This window comes from Budorcas taxicolor, chromosome 9 (genome assembly GCF_023091745.1).
Source record: "Budorcas taxicolor isolate Tak-1 chromosome 9, Takin1.1, whole genome shotgun sequence".
NCBI classification, from domain to species: domain Eukaryota; kingdom Metazoa; phylum Chordata; class Mammalia; order Artiodactyla; family Bovidae; genus Budorcas; species Budorcas taxicolor.
Genome location: NC_068918.1, coordinates 85,219,292 through 85,236,617, shown reverse-complemented (window position 1 = coordinate 85,236,617; position 17,326 = coordinate 85,219,292). Strand labels below are relative to the sequence as shown.

At 46.6% G+C, this 17,326-nt stretch overlaps 1 protein-coding gene across 1 annotated transcript in view; it reads right to left on the bottom strand.

Moving 5' to 3' along the window:
- ZDHHC14 (zinc finger DHHC-type palmitoyltransferase 14) overlaps positions 1 to 11,655 on the bottom strand; it is a 288,112-nt gene extending 276,457 nt beyond the window's left edge. Inside the window, exon 1 of the mRNA XM_052645783.1 lies at positions 11,411 to 11,655. Coding sequence (XP_052501743.1) covers positions 11,411 to 11,655 — 245 coding nt within the window. The remainder of the gene's footprint in view (positions 1 to 11,410) is intronic.
- Between the last annotated feature and the right edge of the window lie 5,671 nt (positions 11,656 to 17,326).

Sequence of the window (17,326 nt, the reverse complement as noted above, 5' to 3'; positions counted from 1 at the left end):
TCAAACTATGATGATGAAGATAAAATCTGTGATAAAGTACCTCACTCATCATATACGTGTAGACTCAATCGTATCTGACTCTTTGCAACCCCATGGACTGCAGCCCACCAGGCTCTTCTGTCCATGGAATTTTCCAGGCAAAAATACTGGGTAGCCATTTCCTACACTAGGGGATCTTCCCAGCCCAGGGATTGAACCCACCTCTTTTGTGTCTCCTGCATTGGCAGGCAGATTCTTCACCACTGCACTACTTAGGTTGAATAGTAAGGATGTATATTTCTTTAAACCTTGCCCTTAATTGTATACAACTTCAATGGTTGATAGTCATGATATGTTACTTTTATAAATATATTAATATCATCATGCAGAAGCATAACAGAATGCATCCCATGCTAAACTCTCTGTTACCCAGACCTAAGCATTTGGGTCTAGATATCACAGGCAGTGCCAGGACACCCTTCAGAAGAAATCAAAGCCTATGCGGAGGCAGTCTTGCATATTCTGTAAAGTGAAAGTAAATGCCAAGAACCAGTGAGAAGTCAAAGAAATATTAGAAAGAGTATGATGAATAAATTGAGCGTATGTATATAAACCAAATATTTAAGCAATAAAAACTAATTACATAGATGTACAACAACATAAATGAATCTGAGAAACACAACATTAAGTTAAAAAAAAAATCACAAGTTGAAAGTTATAAGAGCAATCACTCCCACTCTGTCAATGAGAGTAAGCCAGATTAGCTACAAAAGCACAGTTTTTAAAATATATCAGGGAGCTGAGGATGCAAAGAAGTATAAACGTGTCAAGCCCATCCCCAAAGAAAAAAAAGGCCAAGAGTAGCTCTCATTCCTACCAAAATGGCAGGGAGAACAGGAAACTACCATAAACAGGATTTAAGGAAAAACTAGCAAAATTTTAACCAGGCTAATGGCCACATGTGTACTGCTATATGGATTCGAATTCCACGGAGACTCAGCCACAGAGTAGATCTGTACCACCAGCCAACTCTTCCCTGTGGATCGTCACCAAATACAGGCAAGAATACACCAAAAGCTTGGGATGGGGCAGGACACTTAAGAAAGACCTGCCCTGACACTTATGGGACCTTTCCCAAGGATAGGGCAGGGATCACAGCATAGAAAAATGAGAATTTCTCTCAGGCACTTCAAGCCTTTACTCAGGGCACTGTAGCAACCATCCAAAAGCTGAGAGCAAACAGCTGGGCAGAAAGAGATGTCCTAGGTATAGATGCAGGGACAAGACTGCAACGAAAGCTCTCCAGTATCCCAGAAAGCTGGCATTTCGCTTGAAAAACAAATCTCCCACGGCTCAGTAAGCTGGTGCTGAGCTGTGGAGCATTAAGAGTTTTTATCAGGATTCAGATCCCAGTCCCTGCTAAAGGGAAAGTTCTCATTCTTCCCTCAAAATATCTGAAGTCAGTGATTAAATGAATGTAACTAAAGCTTCACCAAAGGTCACACCCATTTCAATTACAAATGAGATTGACTCAGCCCACACACTACTGGCCTGAAAGAAGTCCATGCCCTTATAAGTTGAAGCCTCTGCAATTCTTTTACACACAATATCTAGCTTGCAATCAAAAATTATGAGGAACACAAAGAAGGTAGAAACTGTAAGCCCCAGTCAAGAGAAGAAACAGCCAAAAGAAGTGGGTCCAGAGATGATATACTGCCATCGTAAGGCAAGGACTCTGAAATAACTACCAGAAAAGAATGTGTTAAAGGATCCAGTAGAAATTATGGACACAAACAGAAATTTTCAGCAGAAGAATGGAGACTATTTTTCTTAACTCGTGTTTAAAAACTAGTTTTTCAAACACAGGAATGCTCAGAACAAAAAGTAAGGTATCAAAGAGGGCTCATCATAAGACAGGACACAGCAGAGAAAAAGATCAGTAAACTTGAAGACAGACCAGCAGGAATTATTTAAACTGAAACACAAAGAGAAAAAAAAAAAGTAAAACAATTTTAAAAATCCAAGATGTATGGGACTATATTCCTTCATCCCGGGACCGTGCCTGCAAGATGAGGAGAGGGGGTTGGGGCTGTGCCACCACGTTAGGCATTACTGACACTATATAATATGGTATCATGCATAAATTAATGAAGTTCCAGGCAAGGAGAGAGAATAGGACAAAAGATTTTTGAAGAAACAATGGATGGAAAGTTACCAAAACTTCAAGATATCAATCTACAGATCCAAGAAGCTTTAGTAAATCTAAAGCAGGATCCCTATAAGAAAAACTACACCTCAGTATGTCTTCATTCAAGTGTTGAAAGAAAAAAAAAAAGAAAGTCAGCTGGGAAAAAAAAAATCACCCATTACATACAGGGGGAAAAAGCAAATGTAAGAACTAACTTATCTTAGAAATTAAAGAGGCCGGAAGACAATGGGCCAACATCTTCAAAGTTCTGGTAGGATAAAAAGAAACTGTCAAACTAGAATACTATATCCAGTGAAAATATCCTTTAAAAGTGAAGGCAGAAACAAATACTGTCAAAACAAAAACTAAGAGAACTTGTCACGAGCAGACCTGCATACAAGAAATGCTAAAAAGTACTTTGGCCCAAAAGAAATAATGCATATTAAAGAAATAAAGAGTACTATAAATGGTAAATATATGAGAATAAATACAAAATTCTATTTAAAATTATTGCTTTTTCATGTATGTACAAGTGTATGTGTCTTTTAGATTTTATATGTGTACAGGTTTTGTTTTAAAGTATATTCATTTTATATATATATACATATTTACATTTATGTTTCCTTTAAATACTACTGACCACTTTTAAATAATAACATTACTGGATTTGTATCATACACAGATATAAACTATATGAGAATAAGAGTCAAAGGGTGAAAGAAGTGGGACTATAATATTATAAGTTTCTCATATTAGTTTTGAAGTTCAACATTACTATTTGGAAGCAGACTATTAAAGAGTAAAGATGCATATTCTAATTTCTCAAACAACTACTAAAAAAAAAAAAAAAAGGAAATATAGCCCACATTTTTTAAAGGAAATAAATTAGAATGCTAAAAATAGGCAATTCATCTAAAAGGAGGCAAGAAGGAAGAAAAGAGGAAAAAACAGATAAATAGAAAACAAATATCATGATGATAAACTTTAACCCACTGGTCCTAGGATAGAGGCAAAATTTGAATGTGGACTATCGTATCCATGTTAAATTTCCTGAAATGGATACTAATACTGTGTGTGTATAACAGAATATCCTTTCTTGTAAGAACTACATGCAGAAAAATATGGATATAAAGAGCATGACATCTGAAACTTACTCTTCAACAGGTCAGAAAAGGGAAGGAGAGAGGAGGGAGGGAGAGCTTTTCTAAATAAAAGATTTTCATTACTTTTTTATATATAAGAAATTTTTATTTATATACATTTTAAAAATATTTATATTTATTTATTTGGCTGTGCCAGGTCTTAGTTGCAGCATTCAGGATCTTTAGTTGTAGCATGCTAACTCTAAGTTGCAACATGCGATTCTAGTTCCCTGATCAGGGATTGAACCTGAGCCCCCTGCACTGGGACCATGGCGCCTTAGCCACCAGACCACCAGGGGAGTCCCTTCACATTTTTATACAGAAAAATAAGCCAAACTAAACGCAGGCCAGGAAGCCACAGTCAGAACTGGACATGGAACAACAGGCTGGTTCCAGGTAGGAAAAGGAATATGTCAAGGCTGTATATTGTCACCCTGCTTATTTAACTTCCATGCAGAGTACATCACACAAGCTGGAATCAAGATTGCTGGGAGAAATACCAATAGCCTCAGATATGCAGATGACACCACCCTTATGGCAGAAAGTGAAGAGGAACTCAAAAGCCTCTTGATGAAAGTGAAAGAGGAGAGTGAAAACGTTGGCTTAAAGCTCAACATTCAGAAAACCAAGATCATGGCATCCGGTCCCATCACTTCATGGGAAATAGATGGGGAAACAGTGGAAACAGTGTCAGACTTCATTTTGGGGGACTCCAAAATCACTGCAGATGGGGACTGCAGCCATGAAATTAAAAGACGCTTACTCCTTGGAAGGAAAGTTATGACCAACCTAGAAAGCATATTCAAAAGCAGAGACAATACTTTGCCAACCAAGGTCCGTCTAGGCAAGGCTATGGTTTTTCCAGTAGTCATGTATGGATGTGAGAGTTGGACTGTGAAGAAAGCTGAGGGCCGAAGAATTGATGCTTTTGAACTGTGGTGTTGGAGAAGACTCTTGAGAGTCCCTTGGACTGCAAGGAGATCCAACCAGTCCATTCTGAAGGAGATCAGTCCTGGGTGTTCTTTGGAAGGAATGATGCTAAAGCTGAAACTCCAGTACTTTGGCTACCTCATGCGAAGAGTTGACTCATTGGAAAAGACCCTGATGCTAGGAGGGATCGGGGGCAGGAGGAGAAGGGGACGACAGAGGATGAGATGGCTGGATGGCATTACCAACTCGATGGACGTGAGTCTGAGTGAACTCCGGGAGTTGGTGATGGACAGGGAGGCCTGGCGTGCTATAATTCATGGGGTTGCAAAGAGTCGGACAGGATTGAGCAACTGAACTGAACTGAACTGAACTGAACTGAAACAACGTATTATTGGGGAATGCATACATTCAACAAGCTTGAGGGTAAAAAGGCAAGGTATTAATAATGACTAGCTCAGGTACTGATGACCTCAAGGAGTGGCAGGAAGATGGCCCAGGGCTGAAACCCAGAGGATGTAATACTCAGAAGCCCTGATATTAATGTGGTTCTTGAGTGAGTGACAGTTTCATGGGTGCTCTTTATAATATTTTATTTCAAATTTGCATGTGTGTTACATAAATCTTCTGTATCGATCTAATACTACATTTTTTAAATAGGGGGTAAACAGAAGAAACAGATGATCCAGTTTATAAAAACTAGTTTGAATTCAGACCAACTTTTATATTTAGTGAAGAACTAAACAAAAGCCTTAAGAGGGTCCGCAGCTCTTACTTGAACCAACTGACGCTTTATCAGATTCAAATTTCTGGGTGTATCTAATTAAAGCATCTACTGATTTGGGGCCCAGTCATGTCCAACTCTTTGTAACCCGATGAACTATATAGCCCATGAGGCTCTTCTGTCCATAGGATTTTCCAGGCAAGAATACTGGAATGGGTTGCCATTTCTTCCTCCAGGGGATCTTCCTGACCCAGGGATCGAACCCGAACCTCCTGTGTCTCCTGCATCGGCAGGTGGATTCTTTTCCACTGAGCCACCAGGGAAGACCATAAGCATCTATTGACCACCACCATTTTCCCTTTCCTGACAACCTCATCTACAAAGCAAGGAGCACATGTCCTTGAAACCCTTAATTTAAGTTCTCCTGCTAAGAAATAAAAACTCTGCTTTGAATAAATTATGTGCAGCATTGTACTGCAAAAGAAAAATCTCCAGGTTATGTAGCTACGGGCTTCCCTGATGGCTCAGCGGAGAAAAGGAGCCACTTGCAATGCAGGGGACACAGGAGATGCCGTGGGTTTGACCCCTGGGTTGGGAAGATCTGAAGGAGGAAAATGACGACCCACTCCACCATTCTTGCCTGGAGAATCCCATGGACAGAGGAGCCTGGTGGGCTACAGTCCATGGGGTCACAAGAGTCGTACACAACTGAGCAAGCAAACATGCACGTAGATACAGTCCATTAAATAACTGACCATCATCACCCTATTATAGGAACCTACAGGAGTCCTTTTCGCATAACGTGATGCCACTAAGCTAATAGCAAACAGTGAAATATAAGTAGTCGATAGAATTCTTAAGAATCCTATTATATAAATTCAAGTATCCAAAGTCAAGACAGTATAAAACGTAAAATTATTCTAGGTGCTGGTGGTTGTTGGGTAACCTTGATATATATCACAGAGTGCTTTGTTTGTTTAAAGCATTTAGTTAAAAAATACAAAAAAAAAGAAAAGAAATATTGGTTGGTGAAGAGAACATCCCAACCCCAGCTCTATCATTAGTTTTCTAAGTAACCAAGAAAATCTTTGATTTCTTCTGTTTCAACTGATGCATTTGAAAAAGGATGATATTTGATTCTGAATTACATTATAATCAATGTTTCTAAGGCAAATGTTCTATAAGATATTATTAATTCCACATTTTATTAAAGTTCCCAACTTTACAAAATGAAAAAGCAAAGCACATAGAAGTTGTTTTTTATTGTGTTTCAGTTTTACCATTATTTCATTAAATGATAAATATTTACTGAGAGGCTGCTATGCACAAGGTACTACTATAAATGCTGGGGGAATATGAGTGAACAAAACAGAGTCCCTATCCCCAGGGAATTTATACGTGTTGCCTGCAGGCTCAGTCACTTCAGTCGTGTCCGACTCTCTGCGACCCCATGGACCATGGCCCGCCAGGCTCCCCCGTCCATTGGATTCTCCAGGCAACAGTACTGGAGTGCGTTGCCATTTCCTTCTCCATGTGTTAATCACGCATAAATGAATGGGTTATCTTTATGTATTATAAGGCAGTACCCTCTACTAGATAATAAAGGATTTCCAATCTAAGAGGGAGACATTATTACTGGAAATCACACTTTTGTTTATGGGGGACAGTCTCTCGTTCCAGCTTCAAGGCAAACAGGACTCCAGTTCCAATGACTACCAATTATTTATCAGTTATTTCAGAGGGGAGGAGCCAAGGAAAGAAAAAAAGGAGAAGGAGGAAGAGGAAGTAATGAAGGGCAGGAAGGCAAGGGGACGACAAGAGAGAAGAAAACAGGACTTTTTTAAAAAGAATCACCGATGGACTTCTCAGTGGGGAGAAATTTAAGAACGGTACCGCAATCTCAGCTTCAGCTCTAGTAACATCTCCAAACTGTCTGTGGTAACAGCATAGGAGCAGGGGACGGTCAACTCCAAGATCTGAGCATCGCTCCCCCGGCCTCAAGGGGTGCTCCTGGAAACAAGAACGTCATGTGCACCCCAGTTCATCTCCTTCTTTCTGCCCTGGTGATCAAGAGACTATGAAAGTTCAATACTTTAAGACCAAAGACTTTTGCTTTTTTTCCCCTCAAATTTTCAACTCTAAAGTGGGCTCTGTGTGTGTGTATGTCAGAGAGAAAGAAATTGATAATGTTCACTGATTTTTTCCGGAGAAGGCAATGGCACCCCACTCCAGTACTTTTTCCTGGAAAATCCCATGGACGGAGGAGCCTGGTGGGCTGCAGTCCATGGTGTCTCAAAGAGTCGGACACAACTGAGCGACTTCACTTTCACTTTTCACTTTCATGCATTGGAGAAAGAAATGGCAACCCGCTCCAGTGTTCTTGCCTGGAGAATCCCAGGGACGGGGGAGCCTGGTGGGCTGCCGTCTATGGGGTCGCACAGAGTCAGACACGACTGAAGTGACTTAGCAGACGGATCTTTTCAAATGACTATTCTGGGGTGTGAGTCTAAAGACACTGCAGAGAGTCTCTGATGAGCCAGCCCTCAATAAGTACAAGGAGTAGCGAGACATCTCAATAGCACTGCAACCAGCCTCCTCCCTTCCCTCTTAAACACCCATGGAATGCTGTCACTTTGGACCAGCCCTCTATAGGTTGAATAAAAGATGCCCAAAGGTAAACAGCCCCACCCTAATTGGCAAAGACTGGAGAGCTGCTTTAGGTGGACTTCTAGTTGCTTTCTTTCTGTCTTCTCCATTCTGAGATGGTAGCTCCGAAAATGGAAATGAAATCCAGTCCCTGCTTCTTGGAGGTTTCCCCTGTTCTTGCTCAGGGTCTGGATAAAAGGGGCGGGGGCAAAGCTGCTCCTCTGTTTCAACCGCTGGCTGCACAGTTCCACGTTTTTTCAGCCCTAATATGCTATCCCTGTCATGCTTGCTTCATAACCCCCATACTCCCTCCTTCACAGGTTCTCAGAAAGGGGGACCAGTGTCCCTGGGAGGCTATTGCTCTAATAATGCATGCTAAGTTGCTTCAGTCATGTCAGACTCTTTCTGAATCTATGGACTGTAGCCCACCAGGATCCTCTGTCCATGGGATTCTCCAGGCAAGAATACTGGAGCAGATTGCCATGTCTTCCTCCAGGGGATCTTCCCCAGGGATCAAACAGACATCTCTTGAATTGGCAGGTGGGTTCTTTACCACTAATATCACCTGGGAAGCCCTTCTCTAATAATAGGTACCATCTAATGAGTAGATGGTACACATCAGATGTTGTACTAAATATACTTCTTTTAATCTTCATAACATTTAACGGTCGATATTATTAATCCCATTTAACAGACTGGGAAACTAAGGCTTAGAAGAGTCAAATTACGTGTCTAGGGTCATACTTCTGGGCAGAATCTTGGGATCTGTCTTGCCAAAACGCACACACACCTGTGACCACTATTCTACACATGGAGGAGGAGCAGCTCAGACCATCAGAAGGGTCACAGGCTTTGCTGCCTGAAGCCCCACCACTAATTAGTGTGTGATGTTAGGTGGTTGCTTTCCAAGCCTCTGTCACTTCATCATCAAGTTGGGAATAACTATTCTACCCGGCCTTTCTTCCAGGGTTGAAGACAGTATCAATACCTATTGCTGCATCCCAGGAAGTCCATTTCCCTGTCCATCTGCTCAAGGTCAGAAAGGAGAGGTGGGGTGAAGAGTTCCAGTAAAAGGAGGTCTAAAACTGAGTTTAGAAGTTATTATGTCTTATTTTCAAATTTCGTATTTGCCTTCGTGTGACAGAATGGAGAAGCACAGGGTCTAATGTTTAAAAATGGAACTCTGCTTATATTAAAGTTATCCAGACATGAAATTAACCAAAACAGGCAACCACATAGTATATGCTCAATAAATACCGGAGGAATGGCAGAAGGAGGGCAGACAATGAGCAAAACAAAGCTGGCGTTCTGTCCTGATCTCTGTTAGTCTACTGGCATTTCATTTCCCAAGCATGTGACTAATTGGTTCTCTGAGACTCAGTCAAATTAATTTCACTCTGGCATTACCAACGGTAATGAACTTAAAAGCAATATAGGGACAAATATTCTTGCCAAAGCATAATATTCTATAGTTTGAATGGCCCTATGATTTTTTGCAACTGAGGTTTCGTGCTGCGATGAGCCTTCTTTCCTTGAAATCTGAAATCACCTAATTGAAGTGACGCTCATGGACACCAGATACATGTACACGTAGAGCCGATCTAAAAATGAAGCTGCCGACAGTAGCTAACAAAATCCCAGAGCACATGTTTATTCCTACAGCCATCCATTAACACTGACGCAGAAAAAAAAAATCCCTAACAACCTGCTAGTGAGGACTTCGGGGAACTCTTGGAAGAAACACACACAGAGATGAAAAAGTAGAAATGAATTTATGATGGTTTAGTAAAAAGCAATGTTTGAAAAGAAGAAAATAAAAGATGGTGAGTAATAACTGGAGGGGACCCCTAACCATCCAGTGGGGATTTGTGTTAGAGAAGCTGAAATATTCATGATTCTACATGTAACACACTTGTGGCTGAAGCTGTGCAATGCAATCACAAAGTTAATCCATTTTCTCCACTCTTAACCTTGCTAAAAAGAGCAAAGATGGCAATATGGATCCACTGAAAACTTTGTTAACATTAGGAACATAGTGAACACTGTCTAGGGGACCCCCTGTCATGAAAGCCGCCATTAGAAGAATGGCATTTCTGTTCAGCCACATGGAATCATCAGGTCAGTGCGCAGTTACGACTGTGCTGCAAACTCTGGCCCCTCGCTCCAGTTCCCCAGGTCTGTAAGGACCAGAGGATGACTCTGAGTGAAGGCAAGGAGAACAGAAGCAGCAACAACAGGGCATTTATCGGGTCATTCCGAAAGCCTCTCCACACCCTGACCCTCCAGCCCTCTGTCCCCTCGACAGACTCCACCAACTAGTCTCAAAGGTGCACCAAAGTTAAAACCTCTGGGAGAGACCTGAGCATTTTGCATAGTCAGAAATGGAGGGGCTGTCTGAAAGAAAGGCTGGGGGAGGCGGGGGCTTATATCTGAGATCTCTCTCCTCACCTGTTCTAATTCAGTCCTGTTAAAATTGTTCATCATGGCACAATGTTCAGATGCAAAATGCTTCCCCTCAGAGTCAGAGGGCTTTAAATGAATAGTATTACACTGTCATCCATTTCTGACTGAGTCAGCATTTGGAATATCAAACATCAGGCACAAAATCAGGGCCTATTAATACTTATCAGAGACAAAAGTAAATACACACAGAAAGTTTTAATGAACCCTACCCAACAGAAGCAGGAAGTGTTATCATGCCCCATAATAACCAGGATACAGCAAAAGCAAAGAACCCCCAATAAATATATTGCTTTTTTTTTTAATGGTGGTGGGGAGTAGTAGCTGCAAGTTTCATTGAGCATCAGATACCAAGAATTACATAAGAAGTTGCATTGCAAATGTTGGACCTAATAAGAGCAATTGAAACTGATTCTGGAATGTGGTTAAACTACTTTATCTAATACTATTAATCAGTAAGAAGATCCCTCATTAGTTGGCAGGAGGATAGCTGCTACCAGCCGATCTGATTTTCCTGAAAACAGAGAAGACATGCATGTACTTTGTTTTTCCAGTTAAAGCTCTAAAGTCCCCAAGTATTGTTTCTGGAGTCAGAAGTTACCAAGCAGTGTCATACTCTTCCTGAAAATAGGCCTACAGTCTCCTTTTTAACCTGTTTCCAAATATTAGGAAGGGGTGGGAGAAGTGTTTGCTTGGAACATTTTTTTATTGAAACTTTTTTTAAAACAGTGAAGCGTTTAGACACCTGATAGTAAATCAGAAACTGTTGACCAAGAGTGAACATCTAAAGGGGAATGAAAAATGAAATTATCCTTCCAGGCCACATGGGGTGGCCTACACTCTGAGACCTCAGCCAACCAAGATTTCTCGATATTCAGCAAAGACGCGTAGAAGATTTCGGAAGCCGAGCTTAACATGATGCCCTTACAGCTCTTGAATAGGAAAGGAGCAACTCTGTGGATCCCCTCTGTGATCTACCTCCTTCCCGCTTCCTACAGAAGGCTACATCTGGGCTGGGCTGCTATTCCCCAAACTCTAGGAGTCGGGCCAGCGCCAAGAATCAGCCACCTGCCAAAGTGCCACTCAACAAGGCGGGTACACCTTCCAAGTGTCCCCCTCTGCCCTGTCCTCCACTCCTAGAGTCCGACTCAGAACTGCATTATCTCTGGGGACGGACCAGCAAACAGACCTTTGAAAGAAAAGAAAAAAAAAAAAGGTGGGGGGGGGCCGTCTGTATTATATAACGATATACAACAGATAAGGCTTCTAGAAAACGAAAGTATCGAGGGGAGGGTCAGGGATCGAGGGGGTGCAGGCGTCGGGGAAGCTTTCGCCGCCACTTACTCGAAGGCGAAGAAGAGTCCGCTAGTGACCAGGATGAGGACGAGGGTCAGGTAGAAGACGCCCGTCTGCCGGGCCATCATGATCCTCCCGTTGCAGAAGAACTTGTTTCTTCCCGGGAAAACCTCCCATTTCCTCCGGGCCGCGATTTTCTTCTTCTTGTGGGGCGACTCCATGGGGGAGGAGCTGTGGGTGCTGATCTGACTGTACTCGCAGTCTTTCATGGGCCCGCCGCCGCCGGGAGGCATCCACGAGGGCAGCCGGCTGGGGGCGCACACCCCCAGCAGCCCCCCGGCCGCGCGGGCCCCGCCGAGCCACGACCGCCGCCGGCCGCCCGGCCGCCCCCCGAGCCTCGGTGCCGCGGCCCCTACGCGGGCTCCCGGCTCGGCGACAACTTTGCCGAGGACACCCAGGTTAACCCTTTGGGGCGCCCAGCTGTCATAGCCCGATCCCCTGCCGAGAGGGACGGGGCTCGCCCGCAGCCCGCGGCGGCGGTCCTCGCTCGCGTACAGCCCGCGTGCCGGGGCTCGGGGCCCCCGGGGGGTGCAGGGGGCTGCCTGGCCGCCCCCCGGTGGGCCGCGCGCCCGCCCCCTCGCGCGGCTGCTCGCTCGGCCCCGCTGCCCCCGGCCCGCGGGCCGTGCCTGGGCTCCGGCCCGCCGACCCCTGAGCGCTGCGCCCCGAGGGGACACGAGGCGGCGGCCGCCGCGCCGGCTTCCCCGGGAGCCACTTCTGCGCTGCGGTTCAGGTTTATTCTAATCCTTCCTCCCGGCGGCGGATCCTCCCCAGGAGAGAGCGATGGAAACTGGGAGGCCGCTCGCGGCCCCGGCAACCCCTCCCAGGGGTGGGTGGGGAAACCAAGCACGTTATTCTGTCGGGAGCGGGCTCGGCGACAGCCTGGGCGCCGCTGATCGCGCGGCGACCCCGCGCCGGCGCGCCCGCCAGCCGAGCCGAGTCCGCGGCCCCCGCGTGAAGCTGCCGGGGCCGCCCGGCCCGAGGGTCGCGGCGGCGGCGGCGGGTGGCGGACTGCGTGCCCAGGGGCTCGCTGGATCGGTCCTGCCCCATAGGAGCCAGGCCCGGCACAAGGAGGGCCGCCGGGGGCGGCGAAGCGCTTGTGTCCGGGCCGCGGGGCGAGCGCCACAGACACTTGTTTGCAAGGCTGAGCCCCGGCGCGCGCGCCGAGCTCCGAGCGGGTCCGCCTCCTCCTCCCCGCCCGGTGGGCGGTGGCCCGCGCCTCGCCCGCCGGGCTCCTCCTCCGGCCCCTCCTTCTCGCCCCGCGAAGTCCGCACGGGCACTGCCGCGCCCCCGCCCCGGTCCCCCGGCGGGCCGGGCGAGGCCAGTGTCGGGGCGGGAGTGGGCACTAGGCTCCCTCCAGCATCGCCCCGGGGCCGCTCCAGCCGGGTACCCGCTGATCGCTCTCCCGCAGATTTCTGTCCGCTTCCCCGCTTCTCCTCCCGGTTTATTCCCGCGGTCGCAGCCGCCTTGGGGACACACATTCACGCGGCAACACGCAAACCCATTCTTGCGAGTCCCGGGGGCCCGAGGAACCGGCGCGGAGGCGTGCCCCTCCCAGGCGGGGCGCGTGGTCGGGTCGCGGTGTTGAGGGGCGGGGGTTCTCTAATGCTGCCCGGGAAGGCGATGGGGGCGCCCGGGCGACAGGGTGGGTAGGGGCGTGCCGAGGTGGGCCAGAATCCAGGATGGGAGCTGCTGGCGGGGGGGGGGGGGGGCGGATCTCCGCCTCCCGGCCGGCTTCCAGGCCGGGTTTCCAGGTTTCTGCGGGGAGGAGGGGGCAGCGAAATCGGTCTCGGTCACCCTCCGGCCTCCGACTCCCTTTCGGAGGACAAGCCCCGGGTGGCAGCCGGTTCTGCGTGGGTTGCTGCCTCCCCTGCCCTTTCTCACTTCTTCCCTCCCATGGGCGCCCACAATTTGCTCGCTTTATTTCTCTCCCCCCGACCCCTGCGCGCTCCCACGGCGGCAGGGCCAGTTCTGGTCTCCCGCCCAAGCCGGGCGGTCCCCGCGGATCGGCGCCAGCGCTCGGCCCCAGGTTTGCCGCGGGGTCTGAGACCTCCCGCCGCAGGCATAGCCGGTGGGCCGCAGGAGCGAAGCCTGCCGGGCGGGGACGCTCGGTTTTCCGCGCCCCACTTTCCTTTCACGGCCCAATGGGATGTGTAGTTCTTCCTCTCACGCCGCTGCTCCGAGAGAAACCGCAACTAGGGGACCAAAAACTACAAATCCCTGCATGCTCCGCAACGAGGGCGGGAGAGGCGCGGTATTGAGCGTGCTGGTGCTCTCCGTTGGAGATGGAAACCAACAAAGGGAACGGTGTGAACTGCTGCCCCTTTCCTGTGCTGGGGCACTTCCCGCATGACACATGTTCTTTATCTAATCTTCACGACAACCCTGCGAGACACTGTTGTATCCGGCTTAAGAGAACGCACAGCTACTTGCCAGAAGTCACGAAGCGCCGGGTGGTAGAGATGGGATCGAACCCAGAGCCCTGAGAATTTGCCTTCTTAAACACTGCCTAGGTGAGCAGTTTTCAAAGGGAGGTGAGATTTGATTTAATCAAGAGAGAAAAAGAACTGGGGCCATTTGGGAAGAGCTTCCTGTAATGAGGAAAAAGTGGCGGGAATGGCAGTTAGAATATGAAATGAAATTAGAAGGAGTCATGAATAAAAAATATTTACAAGGGTCCATTCTAAATCAGATTGGAGGATGGGTAGAATCTTGATTAGAAATAGGTTCGAATGGTTTGACCAATGAGCACATTAAAGAGAGAAGTACTCTGAGGCTGTACTATTTTAAAGAAACAGATCCAAGCCTCAGACATTTCAAATGAAAACTCTGCCATGCTTTCCTTTAGCTCATGGGATCAACGGGATGTTATTCGACTTACTGCAAATGCATTTTCTCCAGGTGCCCAGTTAGTATACTAAATCCATTGACTTTGTGGCTTTAAAATAAGATGACTATTCTTGTTCTCAATTAAGATCTAATTTTGTCTTTTTGGAGTCTTGGTTATACTTTTTATTTTTTAGTTGTTTTTTAGTTGGAGGATAACAAACTCTGTCTTTAAAAATTATCTCTAAATTTCCCATTGCAAGCAAGTTTCTAGATAAGTTGATACGATTGTTTGCAGTTGTCTTCCTAGGAATTCCTTGCTTCTTCCTATTCCATATTTGTTCAAACTTATGGGATAGATTGAAGGCAGGAGAAGAAGGGGACGAAGAGGATGAGATGGTTGGACGGCATCAGGGTTTCAACGGACATGGCTTTGAGCAAACTCTGGGAGACAGTGAAGGATAGAGAAGCCTTGTGTGCTACAGTCCAAAGAATCAGACACAACCGAGTGACTGAATAACAACAATGGCAACTAAACCACCACCATGGCTATTAATTGGTCTTTCCAGGTGGCATTAGTGCTGGAGAACCCTCCTGCCAATGCAGGTGACAGGAGCCTTGGGTTCCATCCCTGGAGGAGGGCATGACAATCCACTCCAGTAGTCTTGCCTGGAGAATCCCATGGACAGAAGAGCCTGGCAGGCTGCATACAGTCTGTGGGGTCGCGAAGAATTGGACATGACTGAAGCAACCTAACACTCATGGCACACCCTTTCCTTTCACGTGATGGGGGCCCCCAAACTCCCCACCTTTGCTGCAAAGCCAGGTCATGGTCAGGGCTGAGGGTGGGGCAGGGAGGCAGGCATGACTGAAGCTACTTAGCACCCACACACAAATGTAACATCTTACAGTTCTGAAGGCTAAATCAACTATGGTTCAATATAATAAAATTTTAAAAATAATATATAGATTCCATATTTTAATGCTATAAAGACCCAGTACATCTGGAATTATAGACCAAAACATTTGTTTTGAGTGTGAGAAGATTGAGGTCCAGAAAAGACGTCACCTGCAAAAAATTCCTTAAAAATGCCTCAGAATAGCAATTTATAAACGAACCTTGAATTGAAAGAGTGCGTTATTTGATTTAAAGCTTTAGAAAACTGATGCTGCTGCTGCTAAGTCGCTTCAGTCGTGTCCAACTCTGTGCGACCCCATAGATGGCAGCCCACCAGGCTCCCCTGTCCCTGGGATTCTCCAGACAAAATACTGGAGTGGGTTGCCATTTCCTTCTCCAATGCATGCATGCATGCTAAGTCGCTTCAGTCGTGTCCGACTCTGTGCAACCCTATGGACAGCAGCCCACCAGGCTCCTTCATCCACAGGACTCTCCAGGCAAGAATACTGGAGTGGGTTGCCATTTGATAACTAGTGATTATTTAGTGCCTGTCACTTGCAAGACAGTATGATAAAAGAAGCTGAATATGGCCGAGAAGCTATCGTCTGGTTGGGAAAACAAGATGCAGACACGTGAGAAATAAGTAATGAAAGAAAATTACATAATAAAATCACTATTATTTCTGGAATACCTTCTTGTATTAGGCAGTGTCTTGGTTCACTATACATTTAGCTTATCAAATCAAGAGGCAATTCCCTCATAGCTCAGTTGGTAAAGAATCCGCCTGCAATGCAGGAGACCCTGGTTTGATTTCTGGGTCAGGAAGACCTGCTGGAGAAGGGATAGGCTACCCACTCCAGGGCTCTTGGGCTTCCCTGGTGGTTCAGCTGGTAAAGAATCTGCCCGCAATGAGGCAGACCTGGGTTCGATCCCTGGATTGGGAAGATCCTCTGGAGAAGGGAAAGGCTACCCTCTCCAGTATTCTGGCCTGGAGAATTCCATGGACTGTATTATTCCCTGGGGTTGCAAAGAGTCAGACATGACTGAATGACTTTCACTTTCAACCTGATGAGGTAAGGATTATTATCTTCCTTTCCCAGAGGATAATACCAAAGATCAGAGAAGTTAGGTGATTGGTCCAAGGTTTCACAGCTGGTAAGTAACAGAGTCAGGATTGGTGGCTAGGTTTGCATGTCTGATTCCACTACACAATGGAAGAGTATACGTGTCTGACTGCCAACTGAGGAGGGAAGAATATCTTGATGTCAGCAGGAGAGATCTCTGCTAGACTGTAGCAAAGTGGGACCCCAGGACTCAGAATTTGATAGGCAGGACTAAAGGGTCAGGCTCCCAAGGAAATGGGAAGGGTGGGAAAACACATGATGTTTCCAATTAGAGAAATTGACAAGGATTCAAGGGCAAGTAGTTTACTTGGGAGAAGATTCCAGAAAACACTGCTGAGATAATCGAGAAGTGAGCTAGGGAAGGAGGAGCCTGTGAGGCTCGCCCCCAGAAGCTACCACTGTGGGCAGCTGGAGCTCAGACCCTCCGGGCCACTGTGGGAAGTGGCACAGAACCTGCCTCCCTGCTTCCCCTCCTGAGGGGTGAGGAAGCTGAACTGTGTTATTAGCTGAGAACTCCTGGGAGCATTCACTCTTCATCTTGGTTACGTGGGACCGCCCTCCTAGAGCTACCATGGCCATCACCACCCTGAGCCCCGAGGGCTCCGAGCTGGCCCTCCCTCGAATGCTGGTGCATCTTTAATTCCGGCGGCTCTTTCCCTTGTCTCATCTGCCTCAGTGAGTCTACTGACAACACGGGTTGTGTTACTCACAAAATTAGAGCTTTGTTACTTTCATCTGAGCAGTTCAAAGTGTGTTAGTTGCTCAGTCATGTCTGGTTCTTGGCGACCCCATGGACTGTAGCCCGCTCGGCTCCTCTATTCGTGGAACTTTCCAGGCAAGCATACTGGAGTGGGTGGCCAGTCCTGCTCAAAGCAGTCCACAAACCCACGTCAGTCATTCTTAGAATCCCTCCAGTCAGGAGAAGGTGTGGTCTCCACAGTGAAGAGGGAGGACATTGGGATCCCCCAGCAATGATTTGTATACCTTTGGAGGACAGGATGAGTGCACCTGGGTGGTGAAAGTGCCCAAGTCAAAGGGACCAGGTCCTTGAAGAACTTT